Raw genomic sequence first — 22,951 nt, 5'->3', positions numbered from 1 at the left:
CTGGCGGTGCACACTTCGAGGACACCGCGAAGTTGCATGTGAAAGGAAAAGCAGCACTGCTGCGCCATCTGTCAACCGCGGGGGAGAAAAGTTGCGGAGGAAGTGGAAAATTTGTAATTTCCATAGGTGAATCTCCGGTTATCCTTGGCTTGGGCGGTGAAAAACTTTGATTTTCACTGCTATAAAAGGTCCTGAGAAATCTCCAGACAAATTCAAATACTCCATATCACGACTATTTATTGTTTATTTATTATTTTTAAGTGTTATCAATGTATTAAAATTCAAATTTTTTTGGATGTTGCTGAATCATTATCGATGGTTTTTTTTCATAAATTTCTTTCACAAATTCGACTTTCTTCTGTATCAACGTGTGTTTTTCTTTGAAAAACAAAGATTGAAATTAGTTGCTAAACTACCTACAAATTGATTACTTAATGACTTGTCTAAATTCTGAAATTATTCCTTTGAGCAAAGTCACTTTTCATACCTAAACCAAGTTCATTTCTTTTTCCCATGATTTTTCTTAATGCCGTTGATAAGAATGAGTCTTTTCTTAAAAATCCACTTTCGAATTCATCCGTTTCTTTCTGTCTAAAATATTTCAGTCCCTTTTTCTTAAAATCGCTACAATTTTTTTTTTACCTCTAAACTCGACAATAGAAAGTGTAATAAATACCAGAGAGGAAATCATTAAGAATCCGACAAATATCAATATAAGGATTTTTTTCTTATAAAGTTGTTTCTTTTTCAGAAAATAAAATTGATAAAATATTGTGTCAAAAATTCATTCAATTTTCTTTGCTTCTCGGAATATTTCTACAATTACTTTATTCATAGTTTTTTCTTCATCATATTTTTGTCACTATTTTTTTATTTATTATTAATGTGACGATGGACAAGAAATTGACATTACTTTTAACAAGTATAAATTTCATATTTATATATTGTACTACTTTTCTTCCTTTTTTCTTGTTGCTAAACAAATTTTTTTTTATCTTCAAAATTCCTTGTTTTCTCATCTTTCAATCTTTCCAATTTTTGTTCCGATTTTTTTCTGAAATCATAAAACATTATATGGGTAGAAAAGTTGAAGTAGCATTTATTTCTACTTCTTAATTATAAAAAGCCAAAGACATTTAAGCACAGTGATTCCTTAGAAATGCTTCTGGACAATGACGTTTTTGATTAATTTTCTGCTGAGAGTAGAGACTAAGTTATTACTTATTTTACATCATTACATTACTTTTTTTTTTTGAAGGATAAATTGTGAGTATGAATGCTGACATGTCACATTTTTTTTCAATTAATAACACTAATTTAAATCATTACAAACATTTAATGTTGGCTAATTAGGTATGAGGATTTCATTATGACGTCGTTTAATAATACCTAGAATATCTCATGAACGTTCACATGCAAGGGGTAGATATTATGGTCGGAAGTGGTGTACAGCTTGAAAGGAAGTGTTTAGAATCGGAAGTGGCAAAATATATAAAATATTTTCACTGAAAAACACTTCCATTTCACCCAAATTGCGGCATTTTTCTAATAATTTTTGCTTAAAAATCAGTTTTATTCCTTTTATTTGAGATTATGCGAGATAAAATATCCTTCAAATTCATCTAATTTCTGTTCCAGATGAAAATTTTACTCTTTTCTTGGCAAAATTAAGCATTTGCGTACAAAAAAAAACTGTTCGGAAACAGCTTAAAAGTCAACCATAACCTCAAAAATGTCTCAGAGAATTCTCTTTGTTTCGTTATTTTTGCAATTTGTGCTCTAAATTGGCAAATTTAACATCGTTTTTTCGCCATTTTTTCATTTTCAAGCTTGAAGTATTTTTTAAGCAAAATTCATAACCTCACAATTGATTCTAGAATTTCTTTTCAAGCATTTTCTGGAGATTAAACCAGAAAATGAAGGCAAAAATTGTTTATGAACAAATTCTGGGATGTTAAAATCATGTTTTACAGTCTAAAATCTGAAGCATTTGAAGAGTTTAAACTTCTTGAGATGGAAAAACCCAGATTAGCTTTGTGATAAGTCGGAATTGAGTGTGAGAAACAGTTGATGGAGTGGAAAAAGCGATGGAAAATGCATTTTTAAGGGTGTTAAGAAGTGTGTGGAAGTGTTGAAGATTCTGCAGAGGAATTGTGGAAGTGTCTGGAAGTGGTGTACACTGTTTAGCCGTATTATCTCCCCCTTGTTCACATGAATATCTGTCACAATTTTGCTCATTACTTGTTTTTTCTTTCTTCTTCAAAGATTTAATGTAAAAATCCTAATGACTATTCATATTATGTACTTTTACTCAATTTTTTTTTGGTAATAGTTATCATTTTTTTCTCATAATGTATTTCTTTTTCACTTTTTAGTAAATATTAAGCTTACTTCGTGTTTCAAAAATATCACTTATGTCATCAAAATTTCGACGCTCTGTCGTCTATTTTAACCTAATAGTAAGTCAAACATTTCTAATGTTATTTCTCCACAGTTGGACTGTTCTTAGTATTGTTCTTAGGAAACGATATCAACGCAAAGGTTCAGTGGTGGGATTTAATGTTCGTGAATGCTTCAGTTTTTTTTTCTTATTTTCTTTTTTGAGATTGAAAAAGTGATTCAGGAGGTTTAATTTGCTTTTCATCTCTGGTTAAGAAAAATTATTGCATATTTATTAGGTGACGAAAAAACGTATACTAAAGGACAAATTACACGCAAGAGGACGGGAATTTTCATCGAGTGACAAAATACACGTAAAACTGTCAGTTTTTAATATATGCAACTAATGCATCAAAAGTCTGGAACTATCAAAATTGTAGTCGGTGTTGCTTTGGTCCTCATGACGCCATTTGGTTAAAAATCTTCCACAATTTCTTGTAATGTCTCGTGAAAAAAAAGAAAGAGAGTTTATAGATCTTCTGTCCAAAATACTCCATTCTTAAAATGTGTTTTCTAAAGAATAAAATTTTTCAACGTTTCAACTCCATTTATCGTCGTGCTGGTTGTTAATTTCTTGCCTTTAATTTTTTTGTCTTTCTAAAGTTTTTTCGACCAATAACTCGATAGAATTTCTTAAAGAAATAACAGAAATACAATTTTCTGACCTTATTTCACATAAATCTACACATCAAGTAGAGTTTTTGCATTTTATTTTCCATCAGAATCCTCTATTTAAATTAGCTTATGAGTCGCAAGAGAGTCTGCTGCCGGAATTTTCCTATTAACTCTCAGCGACCAGACTCTGTTCGTCCAACTGGTTGGCGGCGTTGTCAACAGGTGGCGGCGGTGGGAGGGAGTCCATATTGTTCTCAATCACTGTGCTGTCGTGCAGACACTTAATCTCCTCCGAAGACGGCGGCTCTGGGTAGGTGAAGGACTCCTTCTCAGCCTCCCCGTTGACAACAGGTCCGCTGTCGTTCCACTTCTTCGCCTCATCCAGCGCGTTGATCTCCCCATTTCCCAGCTGATGCTGCTCGCTGATCAGTTGATCCTCCTTGGCACACTTACTGGCCGACACCTCGCTAATGTCCAGCGGAATCGACGACTCGAAGTCCAGCGTGTCCTGCTTGTAAATCGCTCCCGTGACAATTGGCTTCCTGTTGATGAACGTCTCCTCACCGTCTTCGCTGTTGGACGCACTCTCGGCCTCATTTCGCCCGTCCATCTTCACGTTGCGCGGCGAGGAGCTCTTGTAGCCCTTCGTCTCCACCGTGTAGGGCACCTGCGACCCGTAGCAGTAGTCCTTGTTGCTCCCGTTCGACGACGAAACGCTGAGATTCGACTGCGTTAGTCCGGTCTTCGCGTGAATAGCCAGTTGGTCGCTCTTCAGATCATTCACTTCCAGAATAAGTTCCGCGGGCTTCTCGGCCGGCGGCGGATCGTGGATCTGCACCTTCTGATGTTCAGGCGTTGGGTCGGTCTTCAGCGAAATCAGCGGCTCCTGATCAACTCCCGGACCGGTGAATTCGATGTTCGTCTTCTGCTGCAGTAGAATGTCCTGATTGTTCTTGCTGAACTCCTCGGCGAGTCCTGTGCTGTCCGCTCCTCTGGCCACTTCCACCACAAACACCCCATCTTTCTCCGACGGCGAGTAGTGCATCTTGGTCTCTCTGGCATCTCGCGAAATATCCTGGAAGACAGTGAGGAATTCAGTGTGCAAACTAAGCAACAAAGTACTGGAAAAGCAGAAATAAAAATCCTTTTTTTCAACTTTGACTCTTAATCAATCTATTGTGATCATGAATTTTGAATAAAAAACAGTTGTTTTAATGTTAATTGTTTAAAAATATTTCATAGAATGTGAAGCGAGAAGCTCTCAAGATGTTTTTTAACTTGAAACATACTAAAAAGCTGTATTAAAATGGAATGTTTTACTTATTTCAAAAATTGGGTGAACAAACTGTGAACGAAATTGAAGAAACTTATAATGAAAAAAAAACTATTACGAACCTTGCAAGTGCTAGTAAAATGTAAAAATCTCTACAGTTGAAGATGGTTCTTGTTTTTTGCAACAGATCTTTCATAGTTTTCAAATAGGAAATTTTATCTCAACAAGGATGTCACTTGAGCGAATTCTCACGTTTTCTTAATTTGTCTTTTTTTAAAGGAGCAAAAAGAAAAACGATATTTTTTTTCTTTGTGGAAAACAGAATTTTGGCACAACACTTAAATTGAGGGCAAAAATGAGGTCCGGCAAAATCCTTACATTTCTCTCCTCCGTCTCAACAATGAGGTGGTTATTCTTTAGCGTCATAGTAATGACGGAGCCATTCGCGCCAGTGTGGTTCGATTTGGCGCCGAGAGCACCAATGGGGGCAGCACCATTGCATGTGTTACGACCCTGATCCGCAGTAGACTCCAAAGTGTCACTGCTGCGATTGATCGTGTACTCGGAATCGGCAGATTTCAACTAAAAACGAGAGAGGCCAAATTACAAAAACCATAAGAAGATATCGTGTCCACTCCGCAGGAGTTCAATCACATTCGCCCCATCAGCCAGTGTCCAGAGATGCAGTGACATGAGGAAATTGGACGTGTGTAATAAGGTGGGGTTTCGCCTGCATATATATATCCGAAACTCGTTCTCCGACTCTAATCTACATCATCCTAAAATTCGCTAAATTACTATGTGCACTCTTGTGAGAGCCGCGGAGTTTCGCGAGGCGAAACTCTTGTGCACCTTTTTTCCGCCAAACTGCACTCAGTGTGTATAGAAGTGTACACTAGCGGTTAATGTCCGGTCAACGAACCACACAGAGATGGATGTATGTTATTCCTCCTGGGCAAAATATGTACACACATATACATGCATTTCAAATATGCAGGCAGCAAATGTATATTTCTGCGTCTTAGGAGAGCGAGTGCGGCCAGAGAGGAGGACTGTTTTTGGCAGTTTCCCGCGAAACTAGATGTTTATAACATCGCGGGCGAATGCCTTCGCATGTCATTGCACCAATTTTGCAACTTGAAAGCAAACACTAATTAAAAGGAAGCTCATTGTTTACAATTTCGAGACTGATGCTCGTGTTGAGAATTTTACCCCCGCTCTGGCATTCACAGACGCATCATTTGGAGGAATTCTGGCCGAATATTCTGCTAATGGCCACATTTTGGGCATTGCAAGGAGGGTTTTTGATCTGCTGTAATTGCAACACTTGCGCACAAACAACTAGGAAAAAGTCCATCAGAGAATGCTACTCTGCTTCGCAATGGGAGTTTCTAACTCACATTCAAAGGATTGCAAGCCAGGCAGCAGTGAGAAAACAAAGTAATGAAATGGAAAATTTTGCTCTGCCAGAAAACAGATAATAAAAAGCAATAAACAAATACAAAAATCAAGGGGTAAGTCACAAGGCGATTTTGAAGGATAATTAATGGTCTAAATCAAATACTTAAAGATTTGAATAAAATAATCACAAAAATGATTATTTTTCCATGTAAAATTGCAAAATAATTAAATTTTGAATAAAATAATCAAAATATTATTGAAATTTGTATGGAATATTAAAAATTTGAATAAAAATCACGAAAAATCAAAAAATTATTGAAGATTGTTTTTATAAAATAATTAAATTTTGAATATAATTCAGAAAATAATCAAGAAATGATTGAAATTTGTATGAAATAATCAAATTTATATAAAAATCAAGAAATAATGGAAAAAACGATTGAAAATTTTGGTATGAAATAAGAAAATTTTGATTAAATATTCAGGAGATAAATAGAAATGATTGAAATTTGTATGAAATAATCAAATTTTGATTAAATATTCAGGAAATAATCAGAAAATCAAATATGATTGAAAATTTTTGTATGAAATAATCAAATTTTAATAACATATTTAGAACATAATCAAGAAATGATTGAAATTTGTATGAAATAATCAAATTTATATAAAAATCAAGAAATAATGGAAAAAACGATTGAAAATTTTTGTATGAAATAACCAAATTTTGATTAAATATCCAGGAAATAATAAAGAAATGATTGAAATTTGTATAAAATATTCAAAATTTGAATAAAAGTCAAGAAATAATTAAAAATTGTTTGAAATTTCACAAAGTTAATGGTCTCAACTCGCGAGTGATTGTCCCCTTGACAAAAATCTACGATAATTTGTTGCCAAAATGACGTAGGTTTCACTGGCGATTCTCGTAATTCGTCTCTTTGAAGAGAGAAAGCGGTGTAATTGAGCATGACTCCTGAAATTCGTGTTTTTTCTATTAACTTTTTACCTCTCTTTTGTTGATATTCATTCAGTGAAAAGTTTCCAATTTATGTGCAATTTGTCTGGAGGTTTAAATTCCCGAAAAAACGTGAAATAATTGGACATTTATGATTCACTCTTGCAGAAATGGGTCAACTTAATTCAATATATAATACTCCAGAGACATTCCCAAGTTTAATTACTTTGACAAACAGTGACTTTGCGAACTACTAGGCAAGAAATTTGACCACATCGCCTGCGGAGCTATGATTTAAAGTTTCTCTGGGAGTGACGAGGATCCGAGTTGTGCCATTTGCACAAGAAACTGCGGAGGCCTAATGCGTGGTGGAGCGGGAGATAAATTGCCCAAGAGAGGCAACACGAAGCATATAAGTTCAATTTTGGGTTTAACTCGAGGGTATCGAGGCGTGAAAGTTTTTGGGAGTTTTAGAAAATGATGTTACTGAGAGAAAACACCAAAATGTGCACTCGTGTGCTTCGACAAACTTCAACACGGAATTTTAATGCAACATTGACAGTGTTTTATGCAATTCCCTTTATGTGGCTTTGCCAGATCTGATGCTCGACGAAAAACTTTTCTCAGCCACAATTCTGCCCGAGAGATGAAAAGAGCGTTCTGGGCTGATGGAGAGCAACAGTGGCACATTTGATTGGGTGTTGCCGATGTTGGCCAAGAGGTGGCGCATAGTGGAGACACAGAAAGTGTGGCAAAATATGCGCCTGAGCAATGGCAAAGCGTGCATTTATACATATTTGAGGTCTAATTGATTAGTGACTGTTTAAATTAGTATGATATAAAAGCACATCACGACAGAACGAGCAATAAATTATATTCGTGTCACATTTGTATGTGCAATAAATTGCCACCATTTGTTCCAATTCCGCGCCCAATTCGTCAATTCGCTGCAAAAATAGACACTCCGCTGATAATAATTGACTAAGGGTGAAAATTTGCGGTGACGAAGAAAGTAAATATCCTTGTTAATATCAACATTCCCCTCAAGAAAATTGGCAGAGTGCGTAACTGATCAATATTTTCTATCTCGTTATTCATGGGGTGTTTGTCGAGGGGTGGCAAAATAATTTACATCGTCGCTACATCTTATGTATTCCCACTAAAGTATTCCCTCTGTAGCCTTCTCGAGGAGGGTCCCGAGGACACGAAGTAGTCTGCCCTTATCTTGTACACCGCGTGACCTTTATTGTAGCCCATCTTGACCCCAAAATATGCGCATAAATATCCCACCTAAGTAACGCCCAAAACACTCCTTCCCCAACACCATCCGAAGCAGACGGGAAAATCAATGGGAAATCAGGAAATTGTCTTGAGCATCAGCTCTCAAAGAGCCGCTGTTGGCGAGGGGAAGTAACCTCCCTTGAATTTTAAACTCTCATCAACCCTTAATGAGCGCAATGAGGGCGCCGACAGGGCGGCATTAAGAAGTGGTAATTGAAGGAATTGGTCTCAGGTGCACGATTGGCCACTTGATCGGTGAATCACCATTAAATTAATTCAAAGAAATTGACGGGTAAAAATAAGTGAATGAGGCGTAAAAGTTTATGATAGATGAGAGGGCAATACATAAGCTGATTGCTTATGTTGCTGCGAAGAAGAAACAATCACTCTTCGGGGAGGTGTTCATCATCAATTTTCCCCTTCGGTGACCTACAAAAATTTTCCATCACGGAGGATTTTCTCCTCCGGACAATATAGTAATTATTAGGATGATTTTCAATCACTAATAACGTGTTAATTTGGCTAATTTCATGTGATTTGATTCAACACAAAACAACCTGTGTTTCCGTGATTGCAATATTTCACGAGTTTAACCACACATTTCGGCAAAACCACTCTAAAATTGTATCATAATTACAACCAATGTGGCAATTTGGACACTATTAAACCATATTATTAGCTCCCTTTGTAAACTTTTCCCTTTACATAATATTCATATTGCACTATTTTGACTGCTCTCTCTTTGGCGAGAGTTCGTGGCAAACATATTAGTGGAAGTTTAACATCGTCTAGCACAAACAGAAATTACAAATCACAACGGAAGCTGTAGAAGTACTACTCTGAAGCATGCTTGTGATGCAAGTGGCTTTTGGAATATGGGAATTTGCATATATTGCAGAGGGTTTTCAATGCAATCAACACTATACGTATAGAGGCATGACTTCAATAATATCGGCTTACATATTTACCTCATCAGTGGACAAAGTTCTGGATTTAATTGCCAGAGGGTCTGTGCTGCTGTCCGCAATCAATCCATTAACTGCCAATTGATTGGGCCGGTATTTTCGCCAGAGATATCTGAAACAATCACCAGGCAAAGCATGAGTCAACATCGAATCAAGGGGCAGATATTACGGTCAGAAGTGGTGTACAGCTTTGTGGAAGTGTTTGGGAATCGAAAGTGATAAAATATTTAGAAAATTTGCATAGGAAAAGCTTTAGTTTCAACAAATTGAGGCATTTTTCATATAATTTTACTTAGATAATCAAATTTTAGTGCTTTTCTAGATTATGTGAACAGATTATGTCGGTTTAATAATCCTCAAAGTCATCAAATTGGTAGTTAAGCTTCGATTCTTACTTTATTTCTCCGCAGAATTTAGCATTTTTGATCGAAAAAACATGATTTTGATTGACAAAAAGCTTAAAAATCAATCATAACCTCAAAAAATCCAATTTCAGCATAGAAGAATGTTTCTTTGCTTAGTTTAAGATTTTTTTGAGTCCACTTCATTACCTCACAATTTGGTTAGAATATTTTAAAGCATTTTCTAAAGGCAGAACTTAGGTTAGATTGTGATAAAAGTCAGAAATCAACGTGAGAAATAGTTGAATGAGTCTAAAAAGCAATGAAAAATGCCTCTAAAGACGTTCAGAAGTGTCTAAAGTGTTGAAGATTCTGCAGAGGAATTGTGGAAGTGTCGGGAAATGATGTACAGATTTCAGGCATATTGTCTTCCCCTGGCATCAAATCAATATCGCACGGAGAGTCAACACATAAAAGAATAATTGGTTGTGTAGGTATTTTGAATATTTCATAAATATCCTCAGCGAGCCTGACTTGTCCCAATTTCCAGGGCAATATTCAACCTATATATGTACATATATGTGTGTGAAAATTGTAGGAGAAATTTGCTCACGTATTCCGAGTGCCTCCATAAATTAGCACTCTGCTCGAAGACGGCACAAAATGAGCCACCGGCAAAGAGATTATTTATCACCTCGGCACATTTCGACAAGGAAGCTCTCAGAAATAACGACCTCCTGGCGGCATTAGGTTCAACTGCACCGAACGCGATATGGACTCTGTGATCTCCTAAACGGCGAGGCGAATATTTGAGAGATTATGCTTCTCTGCGCGCCTTTCTCCTGGCATCCAAAGCCAAAGAGGATTCATTTTTACGACACTCCGAGTCTTTTCTCGCATTAAAATACTTAATTAGTAGTCAAGTGAAATGTGCTCCTTTTCTGTTTTAAAACACCCCCGGAAAGAGATAAACATCCTTTACTGTTCTTTCTTTTTCTTCTTCTTTTCGCCAGACTCCGCCAGAAATCCTCTAAATCACATTTCACCAGCCATAAATTTGTTGGCGAGGCTCTTTACTCGCCAACATTACTCTGCAATTTTAATTCCAAGACAGGATCCAACACTTAGGAGGACATTGAAAAGTTTGGCTGATGAAAATGATCAAAATTTCATGAATGCCAACATTCACCGTCAGATTTAATGCATGCTTTTTGATGAAGATTCCATTATAAAGTGTGCAAAATTCACAAATTGATTTTGAACTTTCAGGATATTTTAGTTTATTAAATTAATTGAATTGCATAGAATAAACTTTGTGCATCCGAGGAGAGGAAAATGGCAATTTTAGTAATTTTATCAGTCATCGATTTTATATGCCATTTCTGATATATTAACATCACGTATGACGACAGCTCAGGGCGATTTGTTTCCATGCTTGAGGCTTTTTGTAACATCATTTAGAAATTTTATAAACTTCTCACGTTTTGATAAATTGAATTTTACCATAAGCTAACCTGCACAGAAGTTTATCCACCCAACCTGACCCAAATCCAGAGGTGTTGACCCGCGTCTGACTATACGCAAGGGGGAGATAAAATGCTCTTAAACTGTACAACTTTCTAACACTTTCAGTGCTTTAAATCATCTTTAGATTTGTTCCGTGTGAAATTTCGGTCAAAATCCACTTAAAATCGATTTTTTTTGGCTTATTTTTCAACCATAACCTCAAAAATATCACTAAAAGATCATAAAAGACTCAAACTGAAAGCTTTCTAGATGACAAAATCATCAGTAAACTCATAATTGCTGATTCAAAGTCAAAATCGTGAAAAAAGTGATCTTAATAAACATTTTCCAAGCCCAAAAGATTATTTTTGAGGTTATGTTCGACTTTAAACACAACTTTTAGCGTTTTTCGCATGAAAATGCTTAATTCTGCCAAAGAATAGCAATCTTGGCGAATTTAGCATGAGAATTCATGTGTTAGAATGCGAAATATTCACTAAAACCGTCAGTAATTTGTTACATAACCTAAAAAAGTATTGTTTCTTTGTACAATTTAAAAGAAATCCAAGGAATCGGGATGTTTAATCAGTAAAAGAAGCACACAGGAAAGGAAGATTATAAATTGAGCTGTACAGCTCACTTATGGCTATATTATCTCCCCCTTGACTATGTACATTGTATAGAGTGACAATCCCTGGATTACAACCGGACCAAGCCCAAATTTGCGCCTCTAACTCGCTTTCTAATGTGCGAAGAACACAATTTAGCAGGTGTTGGAAGGAATATTCCACAGAGAAAGTGGTATAAAAAATTTTCATTAAGCGATGGCTTAGAGTTAATGGGTTAATTGTCAGCTCCAGTCATTTCATCTTGGGGTTGTAGGCAAGTTTTGCCGCCATAAACACCCACGGAGGGCCAAAAGAGCGTCTCTGAGTGTCCACGACATGGAAATGTTTGGTCTTTTAATTAAAAGCCCAGCAGTGCCACCCTCAAATTGAGTACAGTCAACAAAGGCGGCGCCCGATGGCGGGGGGAATTAATTGAGTGCTTAATTGAATTGCCATTCTCACCTGACGCCGAAGACAATCACGAGCACGACCATGAGGAGCGTGAGGGTGGCGAGGCAGGCGGTGAAGAGCGTCTGCAGGTCCGAGAAACCTGCAAGAGAACGACAAGGGTTGCCATATCGGACAGTCAATCTGGCACTCAGTTACTTGTGTCAAGGTCCGCGTCGTCCACGAAGGGCGTCTGGCCGGTGGCGGTGGCGTTGGCGCGCCGCGACGAGGCTGTGCTGGACTCGAGGATGGGCACCTCGGCGGAGATGGAGGGGTTCTTCACCAGGTAGTCGCCGGCGTGGGCGAACACGTGCGACGTGTCACGCAGATCGATGTCGAAGTCGTGGTGCTGCTGCGCCGGCGGCACGAGCTCAATCTGCGGCGGCAGCTCGCCAATGACGGGCACGCCGATGGAAAGGGGCACGTCGGGCATGGCCACGGGCTGGATGATGACGTCGGAATTGAGGGGACTCATGAGATTGTTGCTGTCCATCTCAGTTGTTGACTCTTTAATTTCAATAAAGGATTCACCAATGTAGCTAATGCTCAAATTATTATCGACATGGTCCATGGCGTCATGATTTTCGCTACTGTCGTAGCTCGTCTGTTTGTCATTGTGCATTTTCTGCGTGGCTCTAGTGAGGGGGTCAAAGTTGAGAGGCGACAGAATGATGTCTTCCTCTAACTTATCTGGTGCCAAACCCCTATGAGAATGATTTTTATTAGAAAAATCGATAAAAACATCTTCCTCATAGATTTCTGGAAAAAAATTAGTCTCCTTATGCGTATCCGGTGTGGGTACCGATTCAACAACTTTTACCTCTGTATTGGATATATAGAAAAATGTGTCCGAGTCACGGTCTATCGGTGCCTCTGTCTTATCTACATTTGCCGGCGTCGTCGGCACCATCGGTACCTCTTGGCTAATGGCCGGGGCGGCGGTGGTGGCGCCCTCGGCGCGATCCACGAGGATGGGGAAGAAGAGTTCGTCGGTCATATCGTCGGGCCGGCCTGATTGCTTTATCGCCGGCTCTATCGCATCGTCCGGCCCCTCCTCGGCCGGCGACACTTCCGTGAAGTTGTCCGTGTCCTCAATCTCCACCACCAGCACGTCATCCTCGCTCTCCGGCTGCGTGTAATCGTCCCCCGTCCACTCCGGCCGCCCTCGCGTGGTCGTCTCCGCGGCCGACGATGTCGTGGCCGCCTCGGTGGCCTCCGTCGCCTGCGTGGTGGTCGTGGGGATGTCACTGGGTCCCTCGCTGCTGCTCGGCGCGGCGGTGTGGGCCTCCGTGGTGGTGCTGACAGCCGGGGTGGTGGTCGTGGTGGTCGTGGCGGCGTGCACTAAATCAGACGCCTTCAGCGTGAAGGGTTTCTTCGTGTCGACAGTCTTCGAGACTTTCTTCTTCGCCTTGCCACTCTTGGGCTTCTTCGTGGACGTGTCCATCGGCGCTTGGGTGCTCCTCTCCGGCGGACTGGCCGTGCTCGCTGAAGTCAATACATCAAATTGCTGGATAAATTGGGGAATGGCTGAAGGAGTTGCTGTCTCCGCAAAAGAGTCATTTTTCTCCGCACTCACTTCCGTGGTTGGTGTGAAATTCGCTGTGGCATTGCCATCGTCCTCGAGCGCATCGGCGCGCTCTGTATTCAGGGCATTTTTCGCCATGGAATTAGTCACTTGTTCGGCAATTTTCTCCACTGATTCGGTGGTCGTTGGGGTGACGTCTGTGGAAATTGATGAGTCCATTTTCTCCAGCTGAGAATTGTGCTGATTGGCAATTTCATCAACAAATTCAGCTATTCTGTCGATGCCACTGTTCTCCATCAACAGATCCGATAGACCATTAATAAAGTACGCCTCCGTCGACCGCCACTTCTCCCCCTCCTCCGGCGCTGCGCTGCTCTGCTCGGTGGCCGCCTCGCTCGGCCCGGCGGATGGGTAGAGGATTGTGGTCAGCACGCTCTCGACTCTTGGCGTCTCCGTCTCGGCCGGCGTTGTCACATCCACCGACTCCGTGGTCGCCTGTGCAAATTCGCCACTCCTCGGCGCCTCCTGCCGCACCTGACCTGCGCCCGGTGTCGGCTGGGCCGACAAATTGGCGGGGGCGGCGGCGCGGGGGCGATCGGTGGATGGAATTTGTGTCATATCCACTCCGGTCTTATTCTCGCTCAGCCCATCGGACGTGTCACGGATGTATGGCATTTCCGTTGTGGGAGCAGCACTAATCGATAGCACGGCGAGAGCTGAGTGGATCAGGAGATACAGCCAGACATATCGACACTCCATATTGTCCACTAATTGATTTCCTCCTCTGTCTCTACTATCTAGTATCACTAACCGACCGACGCGCACCACAAATGTATGGAATCTCGCACGCAATCTACGTCCTTGCAGCTATCACAGTCTCTGGGCTATAGCCTACATCCTCGGCCGCAAATCACTCACATCAAAAAAAAAGTGGAACAAGTGTCCCTTGGGCGCAATTTCGTGCTCTTCAATTGTACAACTTCTCTCTGGGCACAGCTACAAAATGCTCCCTATGACGACTTCAATCAATCATGAGGCGCTCGCCAATCTATTCTACGGCGGATGATCCCTTTGGCCGATGTATCACGGCTGAAGCGTCGCCTCCGCAGTGTGTAAACAGCAATTCGTCTTCTGCAAAAATGGGATTCAAGGGATAGATGAGGAGATGAGAAAAAATACACCAATTTAAAATCTCTCAAGAGTGTACACAAAAGCCACTATTGACAGACATTCTCAATGTCCATGGGAAAAATACAGGCAGAGAAAGGAAGGAAAACACTCGACCTCTCTTTGGAATCTCCCGCTCCGGCGCGCTCTACATGGCGAAATATGCCAACATCTCCTGGGCTGAAGGAATCTCGAGGGTACGGCGTTTTCGGGACATTGACACAATGCAAAATGATCCTTTCAAATTTGATTTCAACTCAAGAGAGTCTCCTTCACATGAAATCTCCTCTATTAAATATTCAAGCGAGCGCACAGGCACGTGCTGAAAATAGTGAAGCACGTGATATTGCCCAGGAAATCGGACTTGTGATTGAAGCAAAGAGACGGAAATTAGGGTTGAACGTGGTGTGACGCAGTTGGCGGAAGTGCTGTGAAATCTTGTTACGGCTGGAGGCCTTAAATGATATTTAGAGGATGTCTAAAGCGCTAAGGGGTGATAATATGTCTCAAATCTGTACACCACCGACGTTCAGACACTTCTGAACGTCTTTAGAGGCATTTTTCATCGTTTTTTAGACTCTGTCAACTGTTTCTTACGTTGATTTCCGACTTTTATCACAATCTAATCTTAGTTTTGCCTTCAGAAAATGATTTGAAAAATTCTGATAATATTGTGAGGTTATGAATTCGACTTAAAAACTCTTTTGAACTAATTTAGATCTTTATAAACCTGTAAATGAGTGCTTTTACTCGATAATAAAGTTGAATTTATCACTTAAAATCAAAAAATGCGTAAATAACTAAAGAAAGAAATATTTTTCTAGACAGAAATTGGTTTTTTTGGGGTTATTATTGATTTTTAAGCCTTTTCTCAATCAGTATCATTTTTTTATCAAAAATGCTCAATTGTGTGAAGAAAAAGACAAATAATCCAGCTTAAGTACAAATTTGATGACTTTGAGGGTTATTAAATCATCCAAATCTGTTTTAAATCAATCACATAACCTAGAAAAATAATAAAATTGGTTTATCTAAGTAAAATTACATAGAAAATGTCTCAATTTGTTGAAACTGAAGCTTTTCCTATGCAAATATTCGACATATTTGATCATTTCTAATTTCTAACTCTTTCGTGAAGTTGTACACCACTTCCAACCATAATATCCGCCCCTTGCTAAAGCGTTAAACACTCCTCTGAGCGTTATTATTTGCGACACACTTCTGTGTTTCGCTGAAACCTCATTTTTCCGCGTCATACATAGTTATTAGTTGTGATATAAACAACTCTACCATTTTCCACGGTGAAATGAAGAGCTTGCATACTTCAAAACAAATTACATTCTTTCCTTTCTTGCCACTTAGCAAAGTTTCTGCTACTTCTGCAATTCACCCCCGGAAAATTGAGGGGTTTTTTTTGCAGTGGGCTTTAAAGGCAAGGATGTGGCAAAATGGCCGAGGAAGCTGCTGATTCCGAATATTAAATAATAACGAGAAATAATGTTAAGTCATTATATTGATGATGGCGAAGCGTGTTCGGGGGTTGGGGGAAAATTCCCCGAGAAAATGCCGCAGACGGTGAAAATGGAGGCTCTGGGGGTGGGCAGAGTGGGATAAATGTGAGATTTGCTGAATATCCGGAGAGAGAGATGGTTGGCTGTCGGGGGAGAAGTGTGTAAATTCCCACATAAAAATCACGCCTCGAGGGGATGAAGTCGTCTCGACGCCACACCACAAATGTGAATGCAATTGTACTTGTTCACGCAACAATTCCATAAGTCAAAATAATCTCTCGTGCTGTTGCTGAGCATTTGTGGCAAATTTCATCACTAATTGAACGGCGGTGGGGATGCACATAAGAGATGCTGACCATGTCCGATTCAATGAGCGGGGGCAGCATAAATGATATGTATGGCGAGTCTAATTGGGAGTTGGCAGAATATGAGTGCGGATGTACATAGAGCGAGTGTAGCCGGAGGTGTGTTCCGGTCGGCATCGAAATGAAGCAATTTGCTTCCCTTTGCGAGTTCATTCGTGCACAAATTCAGCATTAGTAGACATTTGTTGCCACCATTCATCTCTTCCCCAAAAATTTAAATAAAAAATCCCTTTTAATGCACTTGATGTCGTCGATATTCTGGGCCATCGCAACCCTTTTGCATTCGCTGCGCCTTTTTCCCCGGGGCGCTCCTAATCAGGAGGGGTTGGAAGAGATGGAAAAAGGGGCGATGCTCACTCGATATCTTGCGAATTGCACACGCAAAAAAGGACGCCCCAGGAAGTTGCAGTGTTGACTTGAAAAGTGGTGTGTGCAAGAGTGAGAGAGAGATTTGGGAGAAGCAATTTCAAGATGTGAAAATCAATGTGGAGTGGCTTTTCCTCCTTGTGATGAAAATGAACTTGATACTCATCCGCTCACACCCATTTACCAGCGCCATCCAAAAAATCTCTTCTCCCTCTGCTTCCCTGAGCACACACACACACACACACGCACCGTCCACGCAAACTCCTCTCCGCCAGGATACAACACAAAGCACAGCGAATTTTCCTCCACACAGGCAGCCAACGGAAAAGTCGCCAATATACACAATAGAAGTTTTTCTTTCTCTGCCACCACAGCCTTTTGCCAGCCACTCTTCTCTCCGCGCGATTTTTCCTGGCCTAATCAGCACAATTTTTTTTTTTACATATATTTGCGAGGACACACCTACATTTTCTGCAGACCACTCGCTGGGAAATTGCACGGTTTTCGGGCACACAGAGAAAGGAGGACCTCTGCTCTGTGGTCCTCTCACTGGGGGGAGACACTGGCGCGGAGTTGAGAAAAGTTCAACCTTCTCGGTCAGGAAGTGAGAACCAAGTGATGCTGCCGACTCCTCTCAATTGCGTCGGAGGGAAGCGCGATGGAAAGCGGCTTTCGGAAAATGGACCGAAGGATGTTCACCAGAGCTTTCGCCGAAGCGGCTTCCGAAGCTTTTCAGCCTGGACACATTTCTTCCTGATTCAACTCTTAATGTTAAGAGATTTACTGTGCAGTAAAGTATGAAGTTTATGGAATTTAATTTTGCATATTGACATCGCTTTTGCACTTCAAATTAAGTGACACTGCATTATCAATATGTGAGCAAGGCTTTAATAAAATTAATTAGCATTATTTAAGATCAAGGGGCAGATATTACGGTCGAAAGTGGTGTACAACTTCGAGTTTTTGCACTGTCTAAGCTTCTTTTTTAACAATTTTAGGCATTTTCTAAGTTATTTTGCTTAGGAAAATCAATTTTATTGCTTTTGTAGGTCATGTGATTGATTAGGATTTTAGAAAACCTTGATATCGAGTAAGAATGATTCTTAAAGTCAATCATAACCTCAAAAAATCTTATTTCAGTCTCGAAGATATTTTCTTAGTTATTTCCGAGGTTTGTGCCTTAAATTGGGAAATTAAACTTAATTATCTCTAAGAAACATTGAGATATTTGATATATTTATTCATTTTCAAGACTGAAATGATTAAAATGAGTCAAAAGATGGTTTTAAGATATAATTCATAATCTCATAATTTGGTCAGAATTTCTCAAAGCATTTTCAATCATAATTGAGTGTGAAAAACAGTTGAGGAAGTCAAAACGGAGTCGAAAAAACGATAGAAAATGCATTAAAAGACGTTTAGATGTGTTGAAAATGCTTCTGATGAATTGTGAAAGTGTCAAGAAGTGGTGTACAAATTTGAGGCATATTATCTCCGCCTTCTTGAGGGTCGTTTGTATGAGAGACAATATTATTTCATATGCATATTTGAGACACAAGAAACATCATAAGCGAGACCGAGACATTCCAAAAACTGTATGAAGTCTAAAATCACATTGATTCATTGTTTGAAATTCCTCACATTCCAATTACCCCTTCCACGGCAATTAAGGAAAATATGGTCAACAAATATTTTGTCGTATTTTGCGAGACTGTCTCAGGGTATCGATTGTGGAATGTCCTTTGATCGCATTAGGCCGTTGAGATAGAAAATTCTTCATTTGGCGGAAAAAAGAAAGAAGGGACGCACGTGGAGTGAAAGGAAGAAGATGAATTTTTCCTCCACAACGCAATTTAGAACGTGATTTTGGACAGTGTGAAAGGGCGCACTCACGCGGGATTTGTTATTTTGTGTGTGCGGAGAAAAACCGCAATAAATTACGGAAAAAGCTCTAATTTCTGTTTGTCTCTGCCATACATTTCGCCGCCGATGAGGGACTCCTTCCTGCGGGCGCCCAAAACAGGGAGACATTTCTCTTTTCTCCATGCTATATATCTTTTTTCCTCTCGAGAGGAATTCATTCGATAGGCGATTTCCGCTTCATTTCCCGTACGAATGTCGCGGTATTGATTTGCTCGATAATGGATTTCTCTGGGCTTGTTTTTTATTATGTATTGCCTTATGTTTCACCATCATTTCTTCCCATTCTCAGAACCAATTTCGTCCATTTTCCATCTCTTAATGCAACTCCTTTTTGTCCCCCCTCCATCGCAGGACATTTCCGACACAACTGCATTCATCATTGATGACCGACAGAGAGAGAGAGAAAGAGATTAATTTGAATTAGACATTCCTTCTCTCTTTTATGGCTTTTCTTTTCCACCGCATTATCGATATTCGATATTTGGCAGATACAACAATATTTTACGTTCGGTGGAAATTGATATGCCATGAATTTCCCACTTTTATGTCATGTCACAAGCGAATCCTCGGTGAGAATGTCGCAGAGAAAATTATCAACTCCATCCACACTTTGCCACATTCTGTCACGCCATGGCGTACAAAAGGATTTTTTATGGTCGGTAAAATTTTATGAAACGTGTGTAATCGTGAAAATCCATTTAAAATTCTATCGACTCCACAGTGCAAAGTGGCCCCTTGCGTCTGATGAGTGAAAAAAATGCGGCCCACTCGCTCAATGGCGTGTGATTGAGTGGCTGTGAATAGAATCAATTCTTTCATAAATTTATTTAATTAATTTTCCTGCCAAAACACTCTGAGCGCTCAAGTTTTACGCGCGCGCGCGCGTCTTTGGAAGTTTTTTTTATGGAGGAAAAAATGGTGAGATTCTTCTGACTTTTGCCCACAAATATTTCCACCCCGAAAATGTTTCCCCCCCCCCGAAGAGAGACGGAAAAGCGGCTGAGAAGAAGAAGAAAAAAAGCTGCGGCTGGAAGGAATTAATTAAACGTAAGAAATAATTTATTCATTGAGGCAGAAGGTACATGATAATCACTTGGAATTGTTGAAATTCTGTGTGATTCCTGTATTGTACCCACTTTTGTCAATTACGCAGATGAGAGACATCCACTCGGCTTCCTTGGGAAAGGAACAGACACAGAGCATATACAGTAATAATTAAGCTGAAGAATGGGGCCTTCGTCTCAAAGTCCAGGAAACCCAGTGTAGCATTTCAAATTATCATTGTATTTCGGAGCATTTTCATCATTTCAGGAATTTAATTATGAATATGTGCGGGTCGCTGAGAAGATGATTTGGGTACAACTTTCATGAGCGTGAGCAAGTGAATTTTCCCAAATATCCCCAGCATAATCGACTGCCTCAAACAAGGTCTCAAAACACCGTACATTTATCCTTTCTGGCTGTGAGGAAAAAACGGAGCAACTCCTGGCAAATTAGTTTATTGACGGGGACTTTCAATAAAGAGGTTTTCTCCTCTTTGAAGGCTAGAGAAACGAAGGCGTGAAATGCTCCAAGTTCTGCGAACAGCGCCTTGAGCACTTTTCGCGAATTTTCCCTTCAACATTTTATCGTTGGAAGACAAAAAGTTAACGATATACGGATTCGGGAGTACGGATTAAACAAATTTTAAGTATATATGTTTGGGGAATTTCCAAGTGCCACATTGTCTGGAGTTTGAGGAAGTTTATTAGGCAAGTTTAGAGTTAGCTAAAGACTTTAATAGGCATGCATTGTGGCTCATTGGCATCATTTCACCTTTGTGAGAGGCGAACAGCACAAACAATTGGCATATCTAATTTACTTTAAACACCCTCAAAACCACAGTCGGGGTTGCAATGTAATTGCATATCGAAGGGTGAGTCGAGAACTATGAAAAGACGATTTTCATCATTTACCTCTTATATAATTTTGAACATCTTTTTATCTGTTTAGGCACTAAAAAAATTGTTGAAATTTGAATTTTATGCGGAAATTGTAAGAAATCCTGATTTATTTCATTTTCTTGAGTTTCCAAAACAATAAAAAAAAACTGTAATATGTTGCAAAAATGCTTTTCTGATAAACATTCTAAAATAAAACTTTTTTTCTACAATATATAACTTTAAGAAACGTAATGGAAAGTATTCAAAATTTATTTCTTACTACTTTTTAGGATAAAATGTACTCAAAACCTATTTAAAATTGACTTTTGGACACTTTTCTGTTTATCTAAACTTTGCTTTTCAGTCAATATTCATAAAATAATTATTATAGAGCAATAATTAAAACTTTATCAAATTATTAGAGAGTTTTTGAGTTAAAATTCAGCAAATTTCGCAGAGAAATTAATGCTAAATTTCCAAATCGCTCTCTTAAAAAGGACAATTTTGACTTTTCACAGTTTTCTATTCACCCGTCGATATGTGTTAAAGGAATCCCAATACTAAATAGCATTGATTGGAATTTAGTAGGAAGGGAAATTTGAAGACTATTCAATTCACACATAGATTACTTTAGATAAAGTAACTTTGCACTGGTTGAATGTGAAACGTGAAATAGTTGATTTGAACTTTCTCTGCGTTGTTTTCCATTGCGAGGTCATCAATTTTTTATGCAGATTCACTTCCTTATTTGAAGAGCAATCAATTCCTGGCTGTGTCAACGCACACCTACGCTCTCTGTCATGCTTTCCCAATCAATTTTGTCACCTCTCAACGAAAATCAACAGAGAGCAGTAGAAAAAACAATCTGAAACTCACAAGTGTCAACCGTATAACTATCGCACATGTTCAGCAAATTGAATTAATTCTTCAGGCGAGTTCGATATCGATCCGAGTGTTTTGTTGAGTGATTACTTTGGCACTAGAGATTGTCAGAATTATTTTGACAATTCCTTGAACTTGAGATTTCTCACACGAAACTTTCCTTTGCAATGAACTCCGCAGAGAAGCTAAGTGATGTCAAATTCAGGCATTCAATGACACGTGAGCACAAATCGTGTCAATGTAATTGGAAAAACATTGAGTTTACTTGAGAAATCCTTCCTCACCACAAGTATTAGTTATCTTCAGGGACTATTTGATCATTAGGAAGAGAATTTCCGTGGCGAAAATACGAAGAGAAAACATGTCAGTCATAAGCAAATGCTTCAGCAGAATGTTTTTCATCAGCCTTGGCGTTGCTGGCTGAATTCCCTGGCGGAAGGCTTTTAAGTTGGCCAACAAATGTTTGGTGGTGATACATAGTTTTTGATACTTGAGATCATCTCTTAAAGCCCGCCTTTCTCGTTGTGTCAGCAATTCCAGGCTCTCGCCGGGGATCTAAACTCTTTAGACATCTTAAGCCATTTGTGAATTAATTTGTTCTAACTCGAGTGAGACAAGAACACAATTATGATTTCTCTCCGTGGGCTGCTCAACGATGGGAGGCGAGAAAGGTCTCATTCTTGGCCCTGATAATGGCGAAAGGGGGCATGAGATGGGTGTAAAGCTCTGAGAGACTGTTAAATTAGATAAAACAATGAGACTGATTTTATATCCCATTTTCTTTCCCTCTTTTTTTTTCTCCTCCTTTTCTATCTCCTTGTGCGCTCTCGAGATTATGCTCCGACTGGTAGCCTTATTACAATAAAGAATACGAAATAACAATAGATGGATTACAATCTCTTCGTTACGCTTATAGAATGCTTTTTATCTCTCTATCTCTGTGCAGTTGTTTCGTTTGCGCCAACCATAGGATGTTCTCTTGCCACCCCCACCCCGAACTTCACACCCACCGTCGACCCCTAAACTCGAGATGATGTACATGATGTGTATGGAGGGAAGTTTGGAAGGCATTTCGACTGTATTTCATACGGTTTCACGAGAACTTCCCTCTTGTACATCACTGCGAGAGTGTGAATGAATGTATGACTATCCGATATAAAATCCCAAAATCCTTTATTTGTGTGTAATCACAGGGAATTGACGTCATTAAGGGTGGCGGAGGGGAGTCGGGGTGGGGGGGAGGATAGTGGTTGCGGCGCGTGGGAGAAATCGAAAGAGATACATGGTGAGTTCTCTCATACAAATATGTTTATTTAATCCGGCAAACGGTTTTGGCTCTGCTCAAATCTCACCCCGTCGATGGAAGAGTGTCTTAAGCCCGCCACCACTTCATCTCTATACAACATGAGTGTGTGGCTCGGCTGCTTTCTTACTTACGCTGTGATTTAGCCTCTCACAA

General features: G+C 39.7%; 1 protein-coding gene across 1 annotated transcript; it reads right to left on the bottom strand.

Moving 5' to 3' along the window:
• Window positions 1-517: 517 nt before the first annotated feature.
• Window positions 518-17,366, bottom strand: LOC132262491 (uncharacterized). The gene is made up of 6 exons (XM_059761771.1): window positions 17,232-17,366; window positions 11,991-14,487; window positions 11,847-11,934; window positions 8,933-9,041; window positions 4,706-4,909; window positions 518-4,129 (listed from the first exon to the last, which is right to left on the bottom strand). Exons 2-6 carry the CDS (start codon window positions 14,113-14,115, stop codon window positions 3,221-3,223), a joined length of 3,435 nt encoding a protein of 1,144 aa, XP_059617754.1. The 5' UTR covers window positions 14,116-14,487; window positions 17,232-17,366; the 3' UTR covers window positions 518-3,220.
• Window positions 17,367-22,951: the final 5,585 nt, after the last annotated feature.

The sequence above is a fragment of the Phlebotomus argentipes genome, unplaced genomic scaffold (assembly GCF_947086385.1).
Source record: "Phlebotomus argentipes unplaced genomic scaffold, Phlebotomus argentipes genome assembly contig_15, whole genome shotgun sequence".
NCBI classification, from domain to species: domain Eukaryota; kingdom Metazoa; phylum Arthropoda; class Insecta; order Diptera; family Psychodidae; genus Phlebotomus; species Phlebotomus argentipes.
This window is presented reverse-complemented; position numbering and strand designations above follow the sequence as displayed.

Bases quoted from the DNA above. Each gene is read 5' to 3' on its own strand.
- LOC132262491 (XM_059761771.1), bottom strand. From the start codon at position 14,115: ATGGAGTGTCGATATGTCTGGCTGTATCTCCTGATCCACTCAGCTCTC. The intron at 11,935-11,990 runs GTAACTGAGTGC...GTTCTCTTGCAG, and splicing joins CGACGCGGACCTTGACACAA to GTTTCTCGGACCTGCAGACG. The intron at 4,910-8,932 runs GTAAATATGTAA...TCTCGTTTTTAG, and splicing joins GAACTTTGTCCACTGATGAG to TTGAAATCTGCCGATTCCGA.